This window comes from Paroedura picta, chromosome 14, assembly GCF_049243985.1.
Source record: "Paroedura picta isolate Pp20150507F chromosome 14, Ppicta_v3.0, whole genome shotgun sequence".
Lineage (NCBI taxonomy): Eukaryota > Metazoa > Chordata > Lepidosauria > Squamata > Gekkonidae > Paroedura > Paroedura picta.
Genome location: NC_135382.1, coordinates 16,775,228 through 16,795,409, shown reverse-complemented (window position 1 = coordinate 16,795,409; position 20,182 = coordinate 16,775,228). Strand labels below are relative to the sequence as shown.

Here is a 20,182-nt window from a genome sequence, read left to right as displayed (position 1 = left end):
CTCCATGTGTTTATTAGCTTTGAAGAATGTTAAAAAGCAAATTATGACGTGCCAGTCCCAGTTAGTGGGTGTGGTATACTCAGACTTCTGCCAAGGCCAGTCCTTGCTGTTGCCCACAAAGGCATTAATAAGTTTCCCAGGAAACTGTTGCTGCAGATGGAAGAGATCATATCACAGTTCCTGTGTTGGAAACCAGGTTTCTTGACCAGCCTTTCTCCAGCATTCATCTTCGTGCTGAGGGAGACCCTTAAGTGGTACAACTCAAGATGGGCTTTACCCTGTCAGCTCCCAATTGTGTGAACAAGGCTCAGTGCGTACCATCTTTTCGAGAGATTTCTCTTAACTGTTAAGAAGGAGCAAGAGTCGGTGCTTCTCATGACAGATTGCAGGGTAAGTTTTAACAGCGTTTCAGTAGTAACTGTAGGTCCAAACGGGGCTAGCCACAGCCAACAATAAGAAACTAGCATTAAACAAACATTCAAATTTGACAACTGTCCAATGTAAATGACATTGCCAATAACAAGACACAAATTCACTAAGGCCAAGAAAGCATCCCACTGACCTCTAATGTGTCAGGTTTACCAGTCCGCTTGGTTAAGTTTCTCTCCAATGGCATTTCCCCATTGCTTATCTGATGCTTTGAAAGGCACTACTGATTATAGTGGCTCAAGGCCAAAGGAAGTGCTCCTATTAAACTAGAAAGGCAACTTTTGGGAAGGAGGCCTGACCTTCTCCGTGCCAGTTTTCCCCACTGCAAATTGCCCTTTAGCAGTTTCAGCCCCAGTGATCTCCAAAACAGATCAAGGGGGGGGGGGGGAGAGACTGATTTGAGAGGCATTTGAAAAAACATAGCTGGCTGTCAGAAAGGCTCCCACACAATGAAATGGTACACCTCCATGCGAGACAGAAACAAACAAATCTCCGGAGCAATTTGGCCATTAGATGCTACTGGCTTTAGCAGTTAACTTCCAATGCATTCATTTGAACAAACATATATATATATATTTATAATAAAGCTAAGCAATCAGTACTGCTTTAAAATTAACTCCAAAGTTTCAATAATGTTCATAACTAATACTCAAATGTATTAACAACAGTGGTTAAATAACAGTATCTCAGCAGCCACTTGCGTTGTATTTTATTTTAACAAGGAGCTCTTTTTGTGTTTCTGTTGTCTTTCATTTTCATTTGGGTCAAGATACAGAGTAAGGTCCAAGGTTAGTACTTGACTGAACATAAAATCATCTTCCTAAGAGGAGAAATGGTCAGAATGAGTACAGAACACCTTGCCATAACTGATAAAGCAAAAATGCAACAATAATTTTAACTACTGTCTTACAGGACTGCCAGATATTTTAACTATAGATGTTCAGTGGTAGCTTTTTCTTGCCTCCCTTCACATCACGACTTCCTCAGTGTGCATGCACACAAAAGCTCATGCCTTGAATAAATCTTGAATGGTCTTAAAGCTGCCATGGGATTCAATTTCTGTTATGCTACTTCAGACCAACATGGCTACCCACATGAACCGTTCAAATACTAGTCTGGGCTATCCAGGTCAGGATGGATAATATGTACCTGAGCACAAACTCCAATCAAAGCATCTGCTTTAGAATAAAACTCTTCCTTCAGAGAAATAACTATGATCTGAAATTTTTCGTGGGACTGTTGCTTGATGTAATTTGATACCTAAAAACAGGGAAAGCAATTTGAAGTTGGCTTGTCAGACATGAACAAGAATACATGAAACTGGAAAGCTATTTAACGATAAATAAGAACATATGCCCATAGGAAGGTATGAAATAATATCAATGAATTCAGGGAATTTATATAAAATCATGTGAGTGTTGGGGTGGGTGGGGACCACCTCGGTATCCGACACTGTCAACCCAGCATCCACCAGGCCCAGTTAGGCTCCATGAATATACCTTGTAAAGATCCACACACTGATGAGTGGATCAGCAGTGGCTGTATCTTTATGTCAGGTAGCCAACGACAGGTGGCCCTTTGACAGCCATTCATCTGCCAATCAGGTGTATGAAAGCTCCATCCTTGGGCCAGGAAAGGCATCAGCAGAGGAAAGATTGCTCAGAAAGCACTATGGTTCTCTCAGATGCTTGGCCATACCCTCACAGAGGGAAGCAACTGAGTATTCCTCAGGAGCCTATTGACAGCCTTTAAAAGGCTGGTGCTCAGCTCAGAAGGGAGAATGGTTTTCTCTCTGACAGTCAAAGGTGCATATAGAAGAAGGTACTTTTTCTCCATTGCAACAGATAATGGTGGGTAGAGAGTTGCCCTTTTCCATATGTGGAATGAATGGGGCAGACATGAGAGTGATGTTAAACCTAATTTGGTTGTTAATTCAAGCCTTACCATTCTTCTGTCACATGACCCTTTGGGTGGGAAAGGATATGCTGAAGATCTGTTGGGGGAGGGGCGATTAGGCTCCAGAAACATCTCTATAAAGTTTGCCAGCTCCTCTCCGTGGCCAGCCTGCAAAAGCGCACTCCCAAACAGAAGCCACAAAGCTGAACCATGTCTTTTACTTAGTTTTAAAATATGACTTTCATATGCAAAAATAAAATCCCAATTTTGGCATTGGAATATTTTCCATTTCTCTTTAAGTGACAAGAGATTGAGGGAAGCTTACCTTGCTAATGTTTGTATTATCTAGAGCTGCATCCACTTCATCCAAAATGAAAAAGGGGGCAGGTCTAAAGCTACAGAGCCAAGAAAATGCACTTAAGTAGTGATTTATTAAAGTAAGTTGTTCATCCATAAATAAAACTTTTAGGAAAATAATTTCTCTTTATAGGAACTAACAAAAGTGAAACGGAACTAACAAAAGTGAATTCCTGCTGCTTTTCTACATGCATTATATTCTGGTTTGGTTTATATTTAATCTTAACACCTTCCCTATGAGGACCAATGGCAAGAATAAAAGGTAAAAAAGGTAAAGGTATCCCCTGTGCAAGCACCGGGTCATGTCTGACCCTTGGGGGTGACGCCCTCTAGCGTTTTCATGGCAGACTCAATACGGGGTGGTTTGCCAGTGCCTTCCCCAGTCATTTAATGGCAAGAATAAGGTATCACCAATTCCATAGTGCAAGCTTTCTCAACAGCGGTTTTATGAAACCCTGGGGTTTCAGATTGGGTGAGAATTGATTGTTCGTATATTTTTTAAAAAGGCAACTTTTGTGCCAGTTTGTCAACAGCCCTGGATCCTCTGGGTCTGTCTCTCCAGAAACCTGGAGGTGACCCACAAAAGAAAAAATGAATACTTCAACATGAGAATTATCAATAATTTAAAAAATGAGAATTATCAATAATTAAAAAGCCACAAAACAATCTGGTACATTAAAAAAAGGATTAAGCAACATTAAGCAGTCTAAAATTACATTAATAATCCAGACTTCAGGCTCAAACAACACCATAAAAAGAGCAAAGGCTTGATGTCTAAAGAACAAGAAAGTAGGTGCCAAGTGGACCCTGACCACATTCCAAAGGTGAGCTGCCCCCATTGCAAAGGACCCACTTCACCCCAGCAGATGGGGCAGAGAGAACAGGTTACATGGTACAGAGGAAAGTAATCCTTCAAGCATCTTGACCCCAAGCCATTTAGGGCATTAAGAACTGGCATTTCAACTTTTGCTACTGTTTTAAATGAAAAAACAAAACAAAAAGGGTTTAAAGGACAAATCTTGCCCCCCCCAAAAAAAACTTATTAAATACAGTACAAAGAGTCTAGCCTTGATTTATATCCTTCCTGTCTGTTTTGACCATGCATGAAGAGCAGAGAAACAAAAGCAACATTAGGAAAGACTATAAATCCCATATAACTGCATTTATTTGCCTATATTTTCAAAAGTACCTGACAGCATTAGCAAAATAATATATGCGATGCTGTATTACCTGTGTATGGCAAACAGAAGAGCCAGAGCGGCTACAGATTTTTCACCTCCTGACAGGTTGTCCATTGGCATAAATCGTTTTCCCGGAGCTACACAGTTATAGCTGATGCCTTCCAGGTAAGGTTCTTCAGGATTCTCTGGACTAAGAAATGCCTAAAGCACAAACACTGTTTAATTCAGTTAATAAAGAAACACTCCCTCTAAGCAATCTTGCTATTTATCCTTCAATCTGTAAGATAAATAAAGCTTGACTGGGGGTGGTGGTAGGTGTTGGGTCTCATCACCTACCTGGTGCTTCTTTTGCACCAGCCTGACTACAATTTACTCAAGCCCAGCAACCTCCACTTTCCAGCTTAGAGAGTTTAGAGAGATTACATTAAGAAACTAGCGAAGTTATGATCACTTTCTTGCTTCATTTCTAGCCTGGGTCTGGTTTAACATGACTTATTACAAACAGAGTGTTACAAATAGATAGTGACAAATACTTTCTTAAACAATCCTGCTTCTGAACTGCTAATTGCTGAATCTTGGTCAGTCAAAAATAGACATTAGGAAGTACCTGAAAGTAGTACAAACCTGAGCACCACTGTTTCTGCACAATCTCTTGTAGATCTGATCAATAGCTACAGACACATGCTCAAAGCATTGACTGAATAGATCGTATCTCCTTTTTTTTACTTGTTCAAATTCTTGCCTGCATGCCCTGGCTTCCTTCCTGTGGGCCTCAAATACTACAAAAATAAGTGAGCTGGCTTTAATAGAATGCAGTAACTACAATTCTGGGATAATTTTGTAACTTCCCGCCTTAGCACGGTAAGCAAATGCAACCCCCCCCCCCCAAAAAAAATAGTATACCCCTTCCAAGGGAAATAAGATTCCAGTGACCTATAATATATGGTATGCAAGACGAGATCCTGTTTCAACTGAATTTTATAATTTAAACTATACTATGTTCTAATGCAATTTTACCTGTCCAATATCTGTCAGGGTTACTGATCTTCTTAGGACTTTCAGGGGTGGGGGGAGAGGCAAATTAATTTCTAAACTACAAGGAGAATAATAATGTAAGCATGTGTACTTGCATTTTCCAAATCATTAACAAGGACAAGTAGCTGCCCTTTGAAACAAACACTGGTGTTTTAATAACTTGTTTCTTTGTTCTGTATTAACCTTTACTATAGAAATGGAGCATCCACATCTAAGTTTTCCCTGTACTTTCCTCACCTTAATTCTCCATCAGGCAAAAGAAAAAAAAAAGTAAAAACAATACTTGTAGCTAGCACCTTTTCACCTATAGCACCGCAATCAAAAGGCTAGAGAGTTAAAAAGAAAAAGAAAGCTGAGAACTAGCACACTGTTTCAACAGATCATTACTATGACATAATGCTAGAGTGATATAGCTATTGTCATTGCCTGGAAAAGGCCCTCTTGAACATATGCAGCATGTGGGGGGGGGACTCTTACCTTCCTGTCCATATTACACTCAAAGGCACTTTGGTTGCAAACTTTCCTAAACAATAGTAACAAACTAGGTCCAGGAAAGTCTGCCGCAAAGTTTTGGGGGAAGGGGAAAACACACCTGAACAGGACAAATAGGGAAGGAAAATAGTGCTGCAATAAGAATGCCAAGATGATAAAAAAAACATCCACTTGGAAACTGCCAGGGATTCTCACAAGTCAGTCTCATATTCAGTCACTACCAGCCTCTTTTGCCAAGTCAGGACAATGAGTATAGTGGTTGGAGTGGTGGATGCAAAAGTGAGAGACCTAGGTTCAAACCCCCCATTCTGCCACAGAAGCTCACTAGGTGACATCAGACAAGTCACACAGGAAATAAATAAATCATCATAAAATTCAGTATGTACCCAGGTTAAAATTATGCTGCTACTAGCAGTCTTTCTGAAACATTCACAACAGTTCAGATAGCTTTCTGCACGTACAGCAATATACGTTTCCAAAATCCTATACTCATACACAGAGAGTACAGACTTAAAACAGGCCCAAAAACTGATTGGACCAGACTCAGACATCGTGCTTTATCTTGAAAAATCAAATAAATACTGGAAAAAATGTGCAAATAAAGCAGGGGGGGGGGAATGCCAATAACTAATTCACTACAACAACAATACAACAACAACTAATCAGAAGACTTCAGTATTACCATCAGCTAATTCTTGGAATCGGTCTGTAATAATATGTAATCTCTCCAAGGCTTTCATGTTTGGTGCTGCTGTTTTTAATAAAGCATTTTCTTTAGCCGTTACTTCTTGTAGAAGTCGCGCTAGGTGGATCTCGATCTCTTTATCAGACTGCAGGACCTAGTTTTAAAACAAACAAAAAAAACACTATAGATAGTCTCTGGGAGAGTAAAGGCTTCTCTGGACTTTTAGCATGACGGCTGTTGTGAGGGAGAAGCTGCTAGCCTTAATAATGACATCTATAGGGTTTGTGCTCAGTGGAAGAAATACAGGAAGAAAAATGCCAAGAAGAACCCTAGTTTAATGCAGCAGGAGTCAGGAATCCTTGAGTTCAAAGTAATTGTAAACGGGGGGGGGGGGGAATAATTCATTCTAAAGACACTGAAGCACTTCTTGTAGTCAGAGAAGCTGTCTGTAAGCTGGATTTGAGCAGTTATTCAAAAAATGTGTAGTTCTCAAAGGGGTTGGGACAGCAGCTCCTGTCAACTTTGTGAACTATGGAGAAAAACCAACTATCAGAACTAATCCAGCAACAAGCTGCTGCAAATTGTGCCAGCCTATTCCTAAATCTGGGAACATCTGCAACTACTGGGGCAGGTAGGCAAGAACACTGCTGGCTCTGAGGGTTTCGGTGAGTAGGCCTCAGCCATGGGGCACTTTTTCTTTTTGAAAAGGGGGACGACTCAATAAAGCACTGAGGATACACGAATGACAGGTAAGAGGGGAGGAAGCATAACACTTTCTTTCCAAAGTGTCTGGATGGCGGCTTTTCCTGGCATGTTGGGCTATTGGCATGCTTGCATGCCTTCCATAACTAATGAAGATGATGGTGGGTGCATGAAAAGAAACTATCATTTTTACTAATTTTATAAGTAAATTTTATAGTTAAATTTATTATATATTCTGCCCTATCTTGTGAGACTCCGGGTGGAGTACAATACAAGCATATAGAATTGTATACACTCGAATTTAAAATAAACACATTAAACCTTACGTGTTAAAACAAGAATTAAATTGATTGCCCTTTTTACTATCATAGGGGAGAAGGGGGAATCGTAAAGATGACCATTTCAGTTGGTTGGTGGGTTCTGACAGGGAGGCCAATAGTGAATATGTTTTTAGGCCTCAACCATTAAACTGGCAAAATCCTACCTGCGGAACTGTTTAAGACCCTGCAAGACTCTGATCTTGGTTGACAGAGCATTTAACCAGGCTGGGGCCAGGGCCAAAAAGGCCTCGACTTTGGTTGAGGCTAACCTCATCTCTTTGGGACTGGGGAACCTGAGCACATTCTGCTGGCTAGCTCTTAAAGTTCTCTGGGGCAGTGGTCCCCAACCTTTTTATCACCGGGGACCACTCAACGCTTGACAATTTTACTGAGGCCCACTGCCCTAACGCTCTCTGACTCTGGTCGCTATGGTAATGTTTAAACATCCCTTCAAAATAAGATACAGACACGCCACAACAATGAACATAAGGAACATTTTAACTCATGACAATGACAAATCAATGGGAACCCTGAGCTTGTTTCTCTGCAACGAGAGATAGTCCCATCTGGGAGTGATAGGAGACAATGACACCCAAAGTGTGTTGTAAAGGGCCAGAGGGATGAAGTAAAAGGCCGGGAGGGGGGGGGGAGAAGGCGTCCTTCGCGGCCCACCTCCAATTAGTTGACGGACCACATATGGTCCGCAGCCCACAGGTTGGGGATCGCTACTCTGGGGGACAGAGTGGAGTCCTAGTTTACTTTGTATAAATTTTCAACCTTACAAGATGTAGACCAAATAGAGGTTGGTTTCCACCAGATTGGAACCATGAGGTCAGTAAGATCTTCCAGGATCAGAAATGCAACCAACCCTACAATGTCAGAATACAGACAATTCAAAATTCTGTTCTTCAGATGGTTATCTGAAGTGGAAACATCGATATCAAGGGCTTCTGCCATTCTTAACATTTGCTCTCTGTAGAGACAGATATCTTTGTTAGGAGATATTCGGGTCATGCTCGTGGATACATGCTCATAGTTCTGCTTCATTTTTGTTTCACCTTTTGACCAATTTTTAAACAGTGCCTTGGATGCCATAACAAGGGGCCACAACGAACAGGGAGAGCCTAAACGGTGGAGCTTGCCTCTTAAGAAATAGTCTCCCAAAGGAGTGCAAAACGAGTCCTCAATGGACAAAAAGTAGTCTTTCAGCCACAATGACAACAAAGAAAATCAATGGAGTGCACCAGAAGCAATAAAGAAACTGAGGGAAGGGGTTGCCTGCTGACAGAGGATGTGATGCATTGGGAAAGAATCCTGCATATGCATTGGTTCTGAATACCCCCTCTTTGGAGTTTTTGAGCTAGAAAATTTCCTGTGGCTAGACTGTGTAAGCAGAGTCCCAATATGGGGCTGCATGAGAAGTCGGGAGATGAGCAACATGTTAACAATCTTGAGCCAGTCACGCATACAGATAATTAAGGCTAGCACCAGAAAATACTCGTTTTGCGGGTACAGATGATCCCGGAATGCACAGGAAACATTCTGCCAGTTTTCCAAGCTCTGGAAAACGTCTAAACATTAACAGCAATATATAAATGGTAAACAATGTCTTATTGTTTAATCATTTATATGTTTGAGGTTTACATCCCTGGAAAGGAGGCAGAATTCTTTGGCTCATATTGACTGTCTGAACAAGAGAAGAATTTGGCAGCTTTGAGACTTATCTCACTTTAAATTCAGCCCTTTCAAAGGGCTGCAGTCCATATTCCAAGCCAAAGGAACATGAGGTCATCAGCTCTACGAAGTTAGGAACTTAGAATATTTTCTTACCTTCAACTCATCTGTAAGACTCCTATAATCTATACAAATTGCCTGCTCTCTTTCAAAGATATCAGTTGTTGCTTCAGTACTTTCAGTACCAGTTCCCAGCTGTAACACAATGAAATAAACCACCTAAACTATACATAGCATATGAAACCAGATGTAGATTTGAATGTGATTAATTAAATATAAACCAATGTTCCTGAAAAATAACCAAGTCAGAATATTAAATGGAGGATAGGACATGGCAAAAGAACTGTGTAAGTCAAGTCAGGAAAGCAGAGTAACCTCTTCCCTGCTACTTCACAGAACAGGAATTTACAGGTAAGCAAATTTTCCCTTTGAGATGTGAGAAGGCAGTTGTTATGAGTTAGCGGTAGCTGAATACAGCTAAGATGGAGGTCCTGCAACTCCCGGCTATTGACAGGGTTCAACTTTATACTAATATCACCTATTCATCTCTCTAGCTTAATAACTCCCGACCAGCAGCAGGTTGACATTTTACTTGACAGAGAAGGTGTCAGAATCCTGTTGTTTCTGCCAATATTTAGTAATGTTTATGTAGCTATAGATGTAGTGTGCTAGCCCTGTAGGGCTATTTCAGACCAACACGGCTACCCATTTGAATCTAGCCCTGTAGGGGTTGGAGTTGACCTGTCCCTTTGGTCATGTTTTATTGTCCCATGTTATCTTTATTGCCCTGATGCTCCTTCCTGCATTCCTTCCCTCCCTGTCTCTCTCCTCCCTACCCAATTCATCTCCTTACCCACCCCCAACCTTGGAATCTTGGTGTTTTGATGCACTCTTGCTTTCCCTGGCATGGGGGGGGGGGGACAGGGTCAGAGTTATATGTGGAGATCTATACCTTTTGCCTCAGTTTCAACAATGCCTTGTTGAGAATGCTTTCTTACTCAATAAATGAAATATTTTGCTTCAAATCAAGAGTTTGCTTTTCTGGGTAACTGAAGATCCACAAAGGAGGAGGTGCCATTCTTCTTCACAACATTTACACCCAGGGTTGGTTTTTGATACAGGTCTCTGGCTCTAGCCCTGCTCTTCCTCTTTCTAGTTCAATGCACTTGCATTGCCCTGAAAGGCACTGCTGACAGAAAAGCAAGTGCAGCCCTTATGCAGCTGGTAAAAATACTGGTTAAAAAGTTGGAAGGGAAGAGAGGCCTCAAGAAGAAGAGTTGGTTCTTATATGCCGCTTTTCTCTACCCAAAGGAGTCTCAAAGCGTCTTTCAATTGCATTTCCTTTCCTATCCCCACAACAGATACCCTGTGAGGGAGGTGAGGCTGAGAATGTCCTGATAATACCACTCGGTCAGAACAGCTTTATCAGCGCCGTGGTGAGCCCAAGGTCACCCAGCTGGCTGCATGTGGGGGACTGCAGAATCAAACCCGGCATGCCAGATTAGACGTCCACACTCCTAACCACAAGCTTGTTCTTCCCTAAAATAAAACCCCCTCTCCTCTGTCTTACCCAGGGGCAAAAAGGGACAGATACTCCCTGAATCCTTATTATACTTAGCAGTCTAACCAACAACAGAATGACTTGTGAATGGTTTCTCCCTCTAGAATAACCAAAAACTCCCACAAGATCAGGTAAGGGGAAAACTGCTTCCTGTAATTAAGCCAATGGGAAAACTGTGTAGCGAGTTTTGAAATAAGGGAACCTAGCTTTTATTCCTGTGTTTTGCGCTGCTCAGTTCCATTCACTCCTGGGCTGTTCTATTCATACTGGTGGCTGTGGAGTGGGTACTTGATCTCTGCAGTTCTTATTAGCTCAAGATATTGGAACAAAATATATCTAGTTAGCTGATGTGGATATGCTTTTATTCATTTTTTGCTTAAGTGTAACTCACTGAAAACCTTTTGACTGTTCACGTCCCCCTGATACTGGATGATAGCTAGCACTACAGGATTCAGGATTGTTGCCACCATAGGAATTTGTTAATGGGTGTTTAAATGGGATAATATTGTATGTTTTTATTATGACCCACTGCGAGGCAGCTTGATGGGAGCAGAGGGATATACATGGAAAAATAAAAATAAAATCTGTGGTTATTCTAGCCCCAAACTTTCTATAGTTTATATCCAAATAGGTTGACTTATTTTAACTTGTGATCAGTTGCTGCTACGTTTTTATAGAGCACTCAGTATATGCCCAAGAAACATGTCATCATAGCTACCCCAGGGAAGGAAGGCAAGTACTTTCTGTCCCAAGTCTGTTTCTTCAGTTGTGTTGGTGCAAGCAAATTGCTGTCCAGGGTCCTGAAGTTGGAGATGAGATTAACCCACTTTCTCCCTTTACCTTTGGCTTTAGGGGGATCCAAGCGTCTTCTCCAGCCAAGAGGCCAGACCTTCCCCTAGGTCACCTGAGAAATCTTCTGTGCCTTAGTACTTAGTTACTCCACTGCTAAGGTGTTGTGTATGCCAGAATGATTGCTTTTCTGACAGTTTTCCTTTCCTCTGCATGCTAAATCTCTCTCTTTTGTTCCCACTTTTACTTCTCTCTGAAAATGAAGGGCCTTTCCTTCTTCTATGGATTCCTGCTTGGGAGTATCTTTTTGAAATTTCCCCTTTATAAGAAGGTAAATTATTAAACATCTTTCAGCCTGACCACCGCTTAGCATTTAGATATATTAAAAAAAATAGATTTCAGGAAAACCAGTAATGAAAGTTAACTCTAGTTAATACTAGATTTGTCTGTGTGTGCTTTCAAATGTGCAGTTGTAGTAGCTGATCTTGTATGAACAGTGATCTGTCACGGGATAGAACTTGGACATGATCACATTATCGGGAGGCAGAAAATAAAAACTTGTATATACAAACTTTCAAAGCATAGCATTGTCTTCCAGACAGTTCATGTGCTACAAACATTTGCTAATGTACCTCTATTTCGCTGATGTCATCGAGATATCCCTCAAGAAGGTTTATCTTTAAGTTGCTGAGCTTGCATTCAAGTAGCTTATTGTGCCTCTCTAATTTTTTCTCTTCCAGCAAGGCCTCGATTGCACCGGCTTCCTTTTGTAACTTTCCCATCTCTCTGACAACAAAAATCACGAACACAAAAGACATGTCACGGAGAATTCCACATACTGAGAATGAAAGATTTGCCATGGTTACATCTAGATCATATTCCTGCAAAGTACATGACATGGGGCTGTCTGGAAACAACTGCTGCAGAATGCTGCCATTGGGATGCTGACTGGAGGGGGGACCCTATTGCTATAGTCTCAGCCAGTCTGCTGTGGTTCCCGATTTACTTCCAGGCACAATTCAAGGTGCAGTGTTGACTTTTAAGACCCTATATGGTTTGAAACAAACATACCTAAAGGACTGCCTACTCCCTTATCACACACCAAAACATTAGTCACCTTTTGAGGCCCTGGTTTGGTTGCCCCTGTCTTCTAAGATTCGGTGGATGGCAACACAGGAGAAGGCCTTTCCAGATGTGGCACTAAAACTCTGGAACTTTCTTTGCTGGGAGTTTTGTCTATCTCCTCTTGTTGGCATGTTCTGCCTTTTCTGGTGAAGCTTTTTTTGTTTTATTTTCCATTTCCTCATTAATCCACCCTTCCTGATCAGTGTTTTAACTGTTGCTTTTATATCTTTTTATGTATGTATTTTAGCTCTGTTTTTGTTTTAATTATGTCTGGGGGCTTTGGTTGGTTTTATAACAGGGTTCATTACGTATGGTTTAATTTGTTAGCCCCCTTGTTAGCCCTTGTGAGGAAAGAGATAGGGCATAAACTTCTGAAACTATAAATGCGGATTTTAGTACATTATTCATATGGATAGCTTTTAGATATATGGTCTTATTGGTAATCTCAAAGTACTTTAAATCCCAGTTTAAAACATAAGTTCTGTAATTTAAATACTGCACAGTCTCAATTACTTCTAACTCTTCAGTACCCTTTCTATAAACTCTGATGATTTATTGCTCATCAGTCAGCCCTAATGATGAGATTTATTATGCAGGGCAGTGAGAGAAGGGAATAGTAATGGCACTTTATACATGTAGAATCTGTTATTTAAGTGGGACCCTCTACTTTTATCATCAATTCTCTAAATACTTTTAATTAAAAACAAGCAAGCAAACAGCTGAAACATTACTGGCCCTCCAACTTCTACCATATCTACTGCTTTGTTAAAGAAGTCCATATTAGTTCATGTGATTCATAGTTTGAGTCCAAAGCACCCCAGGCTGTTATTTTATGGCTTCCCATTAGACTAACTATTCTGCCTTTCCCAATACAAAGGGCACTTGGAGGATGTATCAGTCACTGTGAAAAACATCATATTTAAATTGCTTGGTCAACTACAAATTCACTGTCCATCCTTGCAACTGAACAGCTCAAGGAAAAACTGGAGCTCATGAATCTCTGTGCATTCCCTAATACAAGTGTCAAATTCAGACCCACTTGACTACAAGAGATAACTAGGCACACTTCTTGGGAGGCCACAACAAAACTATTGTGCAAGTTACTTCCACTTTTGCTCCTGCAGCTCTCACATTACACCCAATGAATATTGTAGGTACACACAACAGGCTCCTTAAATACAACACCTTTCTCTTTCATATACACAGTTTTATCATGCATCAAAACCAGCCCCCACAGCAGTTGGAACAATTCAGGAGTGACTTGCTCAGCTGAGGAGAGAACTCAAGATCCTACCATCAGTCACCCCTCACATGAGTATACAACATTATTAATACGTGCAAGCTGAAATCTTTAAATGCAGCAGAGCAATTGTTCTCAAAATTATTTTCAAAAGGTAAATAATGGAATTAAGGCATAATATTAATTACCTAATTAATTGAAGGCAACAGGAAAAGATGAAGACCCAACACAAGATGGATTGACTCAATACAGGAAGCTACGAGCCTCAATTTGCCAGACCTGAGACAGGCTGTTCACCACAGGACATCCGGGAGGTTAACTGACAGGGTCACCATAGGTTGGAAGTGACTTAATGGCACTTAGCACACATACACATTAATTACCTATTGAGAGTTAGCAGCATCTTCCTTGATTCCTCCACTTGATTCTGAGCTTCTGCAATCTCAACTTTCTTAATATTCTGCCTTTCTCTAAGCTTCTGTAGTTCTGTTAAAACTTCATCTACCATTTGTAAAAAATTCGTCTCTTCCTATGTAAGAAAAAATATTTCTAATTAAAGAAGTGTATTATCTAAAAGAATAAACACTGGACTCACTCTCCTATAGACTTACGTAAAGCAGCCCAAGTTTTTTTAGAGCTTTCCAGAACCTGTGGAAGAGGTGCCCAAATACATGCTTTTAACCATAGAAACTTGGAAACTTCTTCAAAAAAAATTTTCATCTGTTTCAGAAGGCAAAATAAGAATAGGAATAGGTTCTCTGAAGAAAGCTACTGCTCACTCACACCCCTTGGAGCTGATATGTCCCTTGTGTAACATATTAAGTTTTTGTGTGTTTGTGTGTTTGTATGTGGAGGAGATGTTAAACATGATTGCTCCTTTATGCAAGTGATATATATAAGGGAGGACTGCTTTTTCTGCTTATTATGAAGAGGATTGCAACCTGTCTGTGAAATGGGTTGGAGCACAGAACTGAGCCTTGGTATTTAATGCCCCCTGGATGTGCATTAAATACAGAGGCAAGTTGGTACATTCCACCCTACTGAAGGGAACAAGACCATGTGTGGTCACGACCATTTGCTGTGATGTTGCTCGAAGCAACTTGTTAAAAAATCTTGCTGGTGTTCAAGTGTTGGAGTTAGACTGCTGGACTACAATGAACCCAGGTTCTAATCCTCCCTGAGTGACACTGGGCTAGTCATTCTCCCAGCCTAACCTAACTCACAGAGCTGTTGTGGGAGTAAAATGGAGAGAGGTACAATAATGTTGCAAGCCATGTTTGCTAGAAAAAATGGTGTGCAAATGCCTAAAAAAAAAAAAAAAAACGGTTCCATAGTTTCTAGAAGACCTCAAAAGATATGACTTTACTGTATATCAGGGCATTGTAAAATCATGTTACCTTTTTAAAGTGGACAATCTCAGTGTCATCTTTGTAAATAGTTTCTTTCAGCATATTTGCCTTGTTGACCTCCTTTGCTAGCTGGGTGGAAATATATTCAAGCTGAATACTTAGTCGTATCTTCAGGTTTTCAAATTCAAGTCTAGAAAATCACAACACAGTAATCAGGCAGGAAAAGATTAAAAACTGATGAAAATGACAAATATCAATATAGAACTTAAACTGTTGTTTCTAATTTCCCTTTTATAGACCGCGGAGTAATCTGTAAAAGGCTTGAGCCTCCTCTCTTCTGCTGATGGGGTTCTGAACTTGGAATACGTACTACAGATAATCAAATGACAAGATGTAATTCCTTCTTGGTATTTACCTCTTTTTGTCAATTTCTTCCTGCTGTTGTACATGTTCTTTTTCATAGACACGAATATTTTCTACACCAATCTCTTCACAGAATTCAAGGAAAACATTGTCTTCCACCTATCCCCAGTCACAACCCCCCCAAAAAGAAGGCAATTAAAATCCTTTTTTAGAAACAAGTTCTGACTCATCATATAATTGTATGTGCATTAAAGCAATGTTCTTTTCCTTTAGGAAGACTGTTGAGGTACACAATTTTGTAATTCCTTCATAGAATAACCAAAAGAAACGGTCATTCGCATTTTTATTCTTTAAAAGCTTATTATTCCAAACTGCCCTTTAAGAACATTGAAAAGCCTTACAAGGACTATTATTATTTTCCTGAAAGAAATACTGAATTTCTTCAGCGATCATGCAGGTTTAACGATGTAACTGGGATAATGATATGAAAGGGATCATCAATCTTTTATAATTAAATAACTAAAGTACATCAACAGTTAAAGGAAGGGGTTAGAGCCAAGAGGCAACAAAAGAAAGTTAATCTGCATAACTGAAAACTTATCATTGTTAACTGACAACCCAAACGTGGTTGTTGCAAGTCCTTTATGTGGTCCCATCAAGCCTTCCAATATTTCTTAACATAAAGGGTATGCATGTGTACACACTGTCATCAAGTCACTTCTGACTTTTGGCAACCTTATGAATTAATTACCTCCAAAACTTCCTTTTATTAATAGCCTAGCTCAGGTCCTGCACATCTCAGCTCTTCCAAAGAAACTCCCTAACCTAATTACCCAGGGATGTTGTGAGAAAACAAAAAATGATACCATAAACTGCTCTGAGTCTCCATCAGAACAGGAAGGTATAAACATCTAAATAGATAAATAATGTAGGGATCAGCAAACTTTATAACTACTTTATAACTACTGAGCCAACCATGTCACAACCCAGAGGAAGAAATCAAGGTTGCAGGCATCTGCTCTAACATGTTCTCTCCGTTTCCAAGGTGCATGTATGTGCATATGTTTTGCTCTGTCTGAACAGACTGCATATTTTAAAATGTACCTGAGAATTCTCTGCAAAACATGACATCTCAGCAAATAAATGTGGAAAGGTTTCCCTAAAGATATATCAAATCTGCTGATTTAAAGAACTGCCATAAACTAGCAACTTGCACATCTACGAAGACACCACAAAAGCTAAATGTTTTACCTCATTAATTTTCTTTTGGAGCTCATCTATTTGTCTTGCTCTTTGTAAAACTCCTTCATTCAGCATCTCATGCTGTGACTGAATATTTACCAATTCACTTTTCAGCATAGATTTCTCCTACGTACAAATAAAGGATAGTAACATTTAAAGTTAATTTTAAAAAACGGCTACTTAATCTGACAGCTGTAATTTTTTGCTTAATTACAGGTAAAGGTATCCCTTGTGCAAGCACCAGGTCATATCTGACTCTTGGGGTGACGCCCTCTAGCGTTTTCATGGCAGACTCAAAGGGGGTGGTTTGCCAGTGCCTTCCCCAGTCATTACCATTTACCCCCCAGCAAGCTGGGTACTCATTTTACCCACCTCGGAAGTCTGGAAGGCTGAGTCAACCTTGAGCCGGCTGCTGGGATTGAACTCCCAGCCTCATGGGCAGACAGCTGCCTTACCACCCTGCGCCACAAGAGGCTCTTAATTACAGACGACACTGTTATAATCTGAAGGATTGATGGCAACAGTAATGAAATCTTCTTTTGAGTTGCAAGAAACAGACAGATCTTGTTATAGAGTCAGTTTGAGATTTTTAATTTAAATGAGACAGAAGTAGTTTCCTTTGATTGATTGCTGAGCTGGATCCTGTGAAGAGCTCACCTTCCACGAAAGAACTATCCACAGCTTTATACATCTCTGCAATGCATAACTGAAGCCATCAGATTATACTAGCTATAAACAGCCCTTCAGCAAGACAATGAGTCTTACTGCTAACACTCAAGACTCCATAAATTAGCGGTCCCTAACCTTCTTCTGGTCGAGGACCGCCTCCGGGGTTGCCATGCATGCGCGTTTTCGCCACCAGGTGGTGCTAATGCACATGTGCAGAGTTGCTGCACATGCACATTTTCGCCAGCAGGGGCGCAAATGCGCATGCGCAGCAGTTCCACACATGTGCGGCAGCTCTGCACATGCGCGTTTGCGTCGCTGGCATGCCAGTGGCTGCGCCTACCTCTTCCCTTCCCCTCTCAGCGAGCAGCTAGCCGGGCCGCGAGCAAAGCGGCCGCTTCGCTCGCGGCCTGGCAAGCTTCTCGCTGCAGGGGGGAGGCAGCCGTGGCCGGCAGCGGCCCGGTACTGTGGTACCGGACTGCGGACCGGGAGTTGAGGACCCCCGCCATAAATAACAAACAAGGAAAATGAGCCAAAGGGAGGTCAGTTTTAAAAGATCTCCTGACAATGTTAGGCCCTTTCTTGGGTGGAATCTGAAGTCAACTTTGGGAACAAATGAAGGATCAGAGTACAGAATCACACAACAGTAAACCCATTCTGAAAATTCTGCATGCAGAAATTATAGCCACCAAAAGTGTTCAAGTGCTCATAAAAAGCCCTGGCAAAGGGAGATAGCCCTCTGAAACCATCATATCACAGAAAAAGGAACTTATCATGGATGGCTCACCAGTTAACCAGCATGCCCTGAGGCTGGAGAGTGAGTCCCCATGAACATTCCAAAACAAGTCATTGACCGTTGAATTAAATAATCCTACTCATGCCTCCAAAACAAAACCCACAAACACAAAGGGCTCCGTCACAAGCCAGAAAATCTTCACCATTCCTCTGCATGTGAAAGGGACAGAGTGACAGACTCACACCCTGGATCCATCCTTCCCCACACCACCCTCTCTGCACCCTGCCAGCACTTGATGCAAAAGATACACACACTCATGCCACAGCCTCCCAGCCCCTCCCAAATGCAAACACTCTGGCCCCAATCCTTCAGTCCACCCCCTGCTGGCACCCAACTCAACACACACATACAAAGGCACACCACACTCTCACAGCCCTCTCAAAAGCTAACCCCACCCCCACAAAAAATAGCAGGGCACACATTCAAGACGGACCACAACTATTACTCCAGAATATAGAAATGACCCTCACAAAAAACATTGTATACATCGTATGCCCTGCAACTCCCAAAACACAACTCCAATGCACAACTGAAAAACTACAATGATTAGATCACTCAAACAAAAACAGACACAATCTTAAAAACCCAAACAAACCAAGCAAAGGGAGCTTAAACAAAACAAACTAATGGGGCAACATGCAGGAGTCTGTGCCTCTTGCCCTGGGAGGATTATCATTCTACCAACACTTCCACACAACCCAACACCACAACACAACACTCTTAACTACTATTAGGTAGGACCTGTTGTATTACACCCACAAAGGGTGCTAGCTTAACATAAGGCACTAGAACCTGTAGAGACCATCAGCATACTTACCATATATATGGCTCCCTACTTGATTGGAGGACACTAAATTACAGGCTGGGACACGATTAATGCTTGCCTTGACTAGGATCTGTTTTTGATCATTTAGAGACTTCCATTTATATTGTCTGGCCCACTGGCCCATACATGAGACAAACAGCCCAAACGATGTCCACTGTCTATGTCTGTTAAGATTCTGTCTATGTATAGGAGCTAACATTACAAAATCCATTATACATTTCTTGTGTGCTGTATTTATATACGTGCCTGTTTGGTCAGTGCCATTGAAACAGTATGTTCATAGAATCGAATTTTATCTGAGATTATGTATAAAGCATTAATGTGTTTTAATTTAGACTGTATTATTAATTATTAATAAACACTACTATTTTTATAACACATAATATTTTAGAAACTCTATGGTGCACCCACATTAGGCCTACAAACATTTCTTAACTTAAAATGCCATAGTTATCACTGAGAATTATAGCCTCCATGTAAACTGTATGATGCTACCTTGGAGAAACTGGAAAGACGTTTCTTCTCAATAAATTCCAGCTCACTCTGTGAATATTTTTGCCGGGTCTGAAGTCCTTGGCACTGAGCCTGTAATTGCTTTAAGTCAGTCTCCTTGCGCCGGATTTTTGTCAAGTTCTAAGGAAGGAGATACTATATGTACTTAAAAAAAAGGGGGGGGTTCACTTGAAGCTACTGGCTCTTTGATACATCACAACAGAATATAAGAAGAATTTTGATTGGCTGCAAATGTATGGTTAATGTATGATTCATAAGTTCAATGTAAACTGCCCTGAGCCTCCGGGGAGGGCGGTATATAAACAAACAAACAAATAAATAAAATAAAAAGGCATATACAGAGTTTTTTCTGATTACACATACCAAATCTATCTCTCAGGACCAACAAAGAACATCATATCTATGGAAACTGATTTAGCTGCCACCATATAATTACTGCCAGAATACCTTCTGTCAGTTTTCCCCACAAGAGAATCTTAGGCACATCATTTTAATTGAAAGATGTAAAATATTTATTTTAAAGGAAGATTATAATATATGGCTTTATGCGGAATATTACATTTGTTAGAAATCCACAACTCAACAAACAGAAATGTAAATTGACATTGTGTTCCCAGACATGGATAGAAGTAATGTTACTGGAATACTTCTATGAGCAAATTCCATGCAATGTAATATTTAGTACAGTCCTTTTTAATAATAAGCAATATGTGAAAAAGACACCCTTCCCACAGCATCCTTTCTTGATCCCATTTGGTTCGCAACAATGGCCTTGGTCTTTAAGGAAAAAGACATGTGAGATTCATGAGATCTTCAGCCTTATTAAATCTGTCCCTCAAAATAATTGCCACTGAAATGAGATTACAGTATTCTCTTTTACT

At 40.7% G+C, this 20,182-nt stretch overlaps 1 protein-coding gene across 7 annotated transcripts in view; it reads right to left on the bottom strand.

The window, feature by feature from the left end:
- Positions 1 to 4: 4 nt before the first annotated feature.
- SMC1B (structural maintenance of chromosomes 1B) overlaps positions 5 to 20,182 on the bottom strand; it is a 36,071-nt gene continuing 15,893 nt past the window's right edge. For 5 of the 7 annotated variants that reach the window (XM_077310678.1, XM_077310682.1, XM_077310681.1 and 2 more), the window contains 13 exons: positions 19,284 to 19,421; positions 16,510 to 16,626; positions 15,311 to 15,417; positions 14,944 to 15,085; positions 13,930 to 14,075; positions 11,814 to 11,967; positions 8,928 to 9,026; positions 6,073 to 6,229; positions 4,488 to 4,642; positions 3,913 to 4,064; positions 2,651 to 2,720; positions 1,579 to 1,689; positions 5 to 1,249 (listed from right to left, as the gene is read on the bottom strand). In XM_077310678.1, coding sequence (XP_077166793.1) covers positions 1,139 to 1,249; positions 1,579 to 1,689; positions 2,651 to 2,720; positions 3,913 to 4,064; positions 4,488 to 4,642; positions 6,073 to 6,229; positions 8,928 to 9,026; positions 11,814 to 11,967; positions 13,930 to 14,075; positions 14,944 to 15,085; positions 15,311 to 15,417; positions 16,510 to 16,626; positions 19,284 to 19,421 — 1,659 coding nt within the window. In that variant the 3' untranslated portion in view covers positions 5 to 1,138. Of the gene's footprint in view, positions 1,250 to 1,578; positions 1,690 to 2,650; positions 2,721 to 3,912; positions 4,065 to 4,487; positions 4,643 to 6,072; positions 6,230 to 8,927; positions 9,027 to 11,813; positions 11,968 to 13,929; positions 14,076 to 14,943; positions 15,086 to 15,310; positions 15,418 to 16,509; positions 16,627 to 19,283; positions 19,422 to 20,182 lie in introns of those variants that run through there. The other 2 variants (XM_077310680.1, XM_077310684.1) reach the window with 2 other exon arrangements.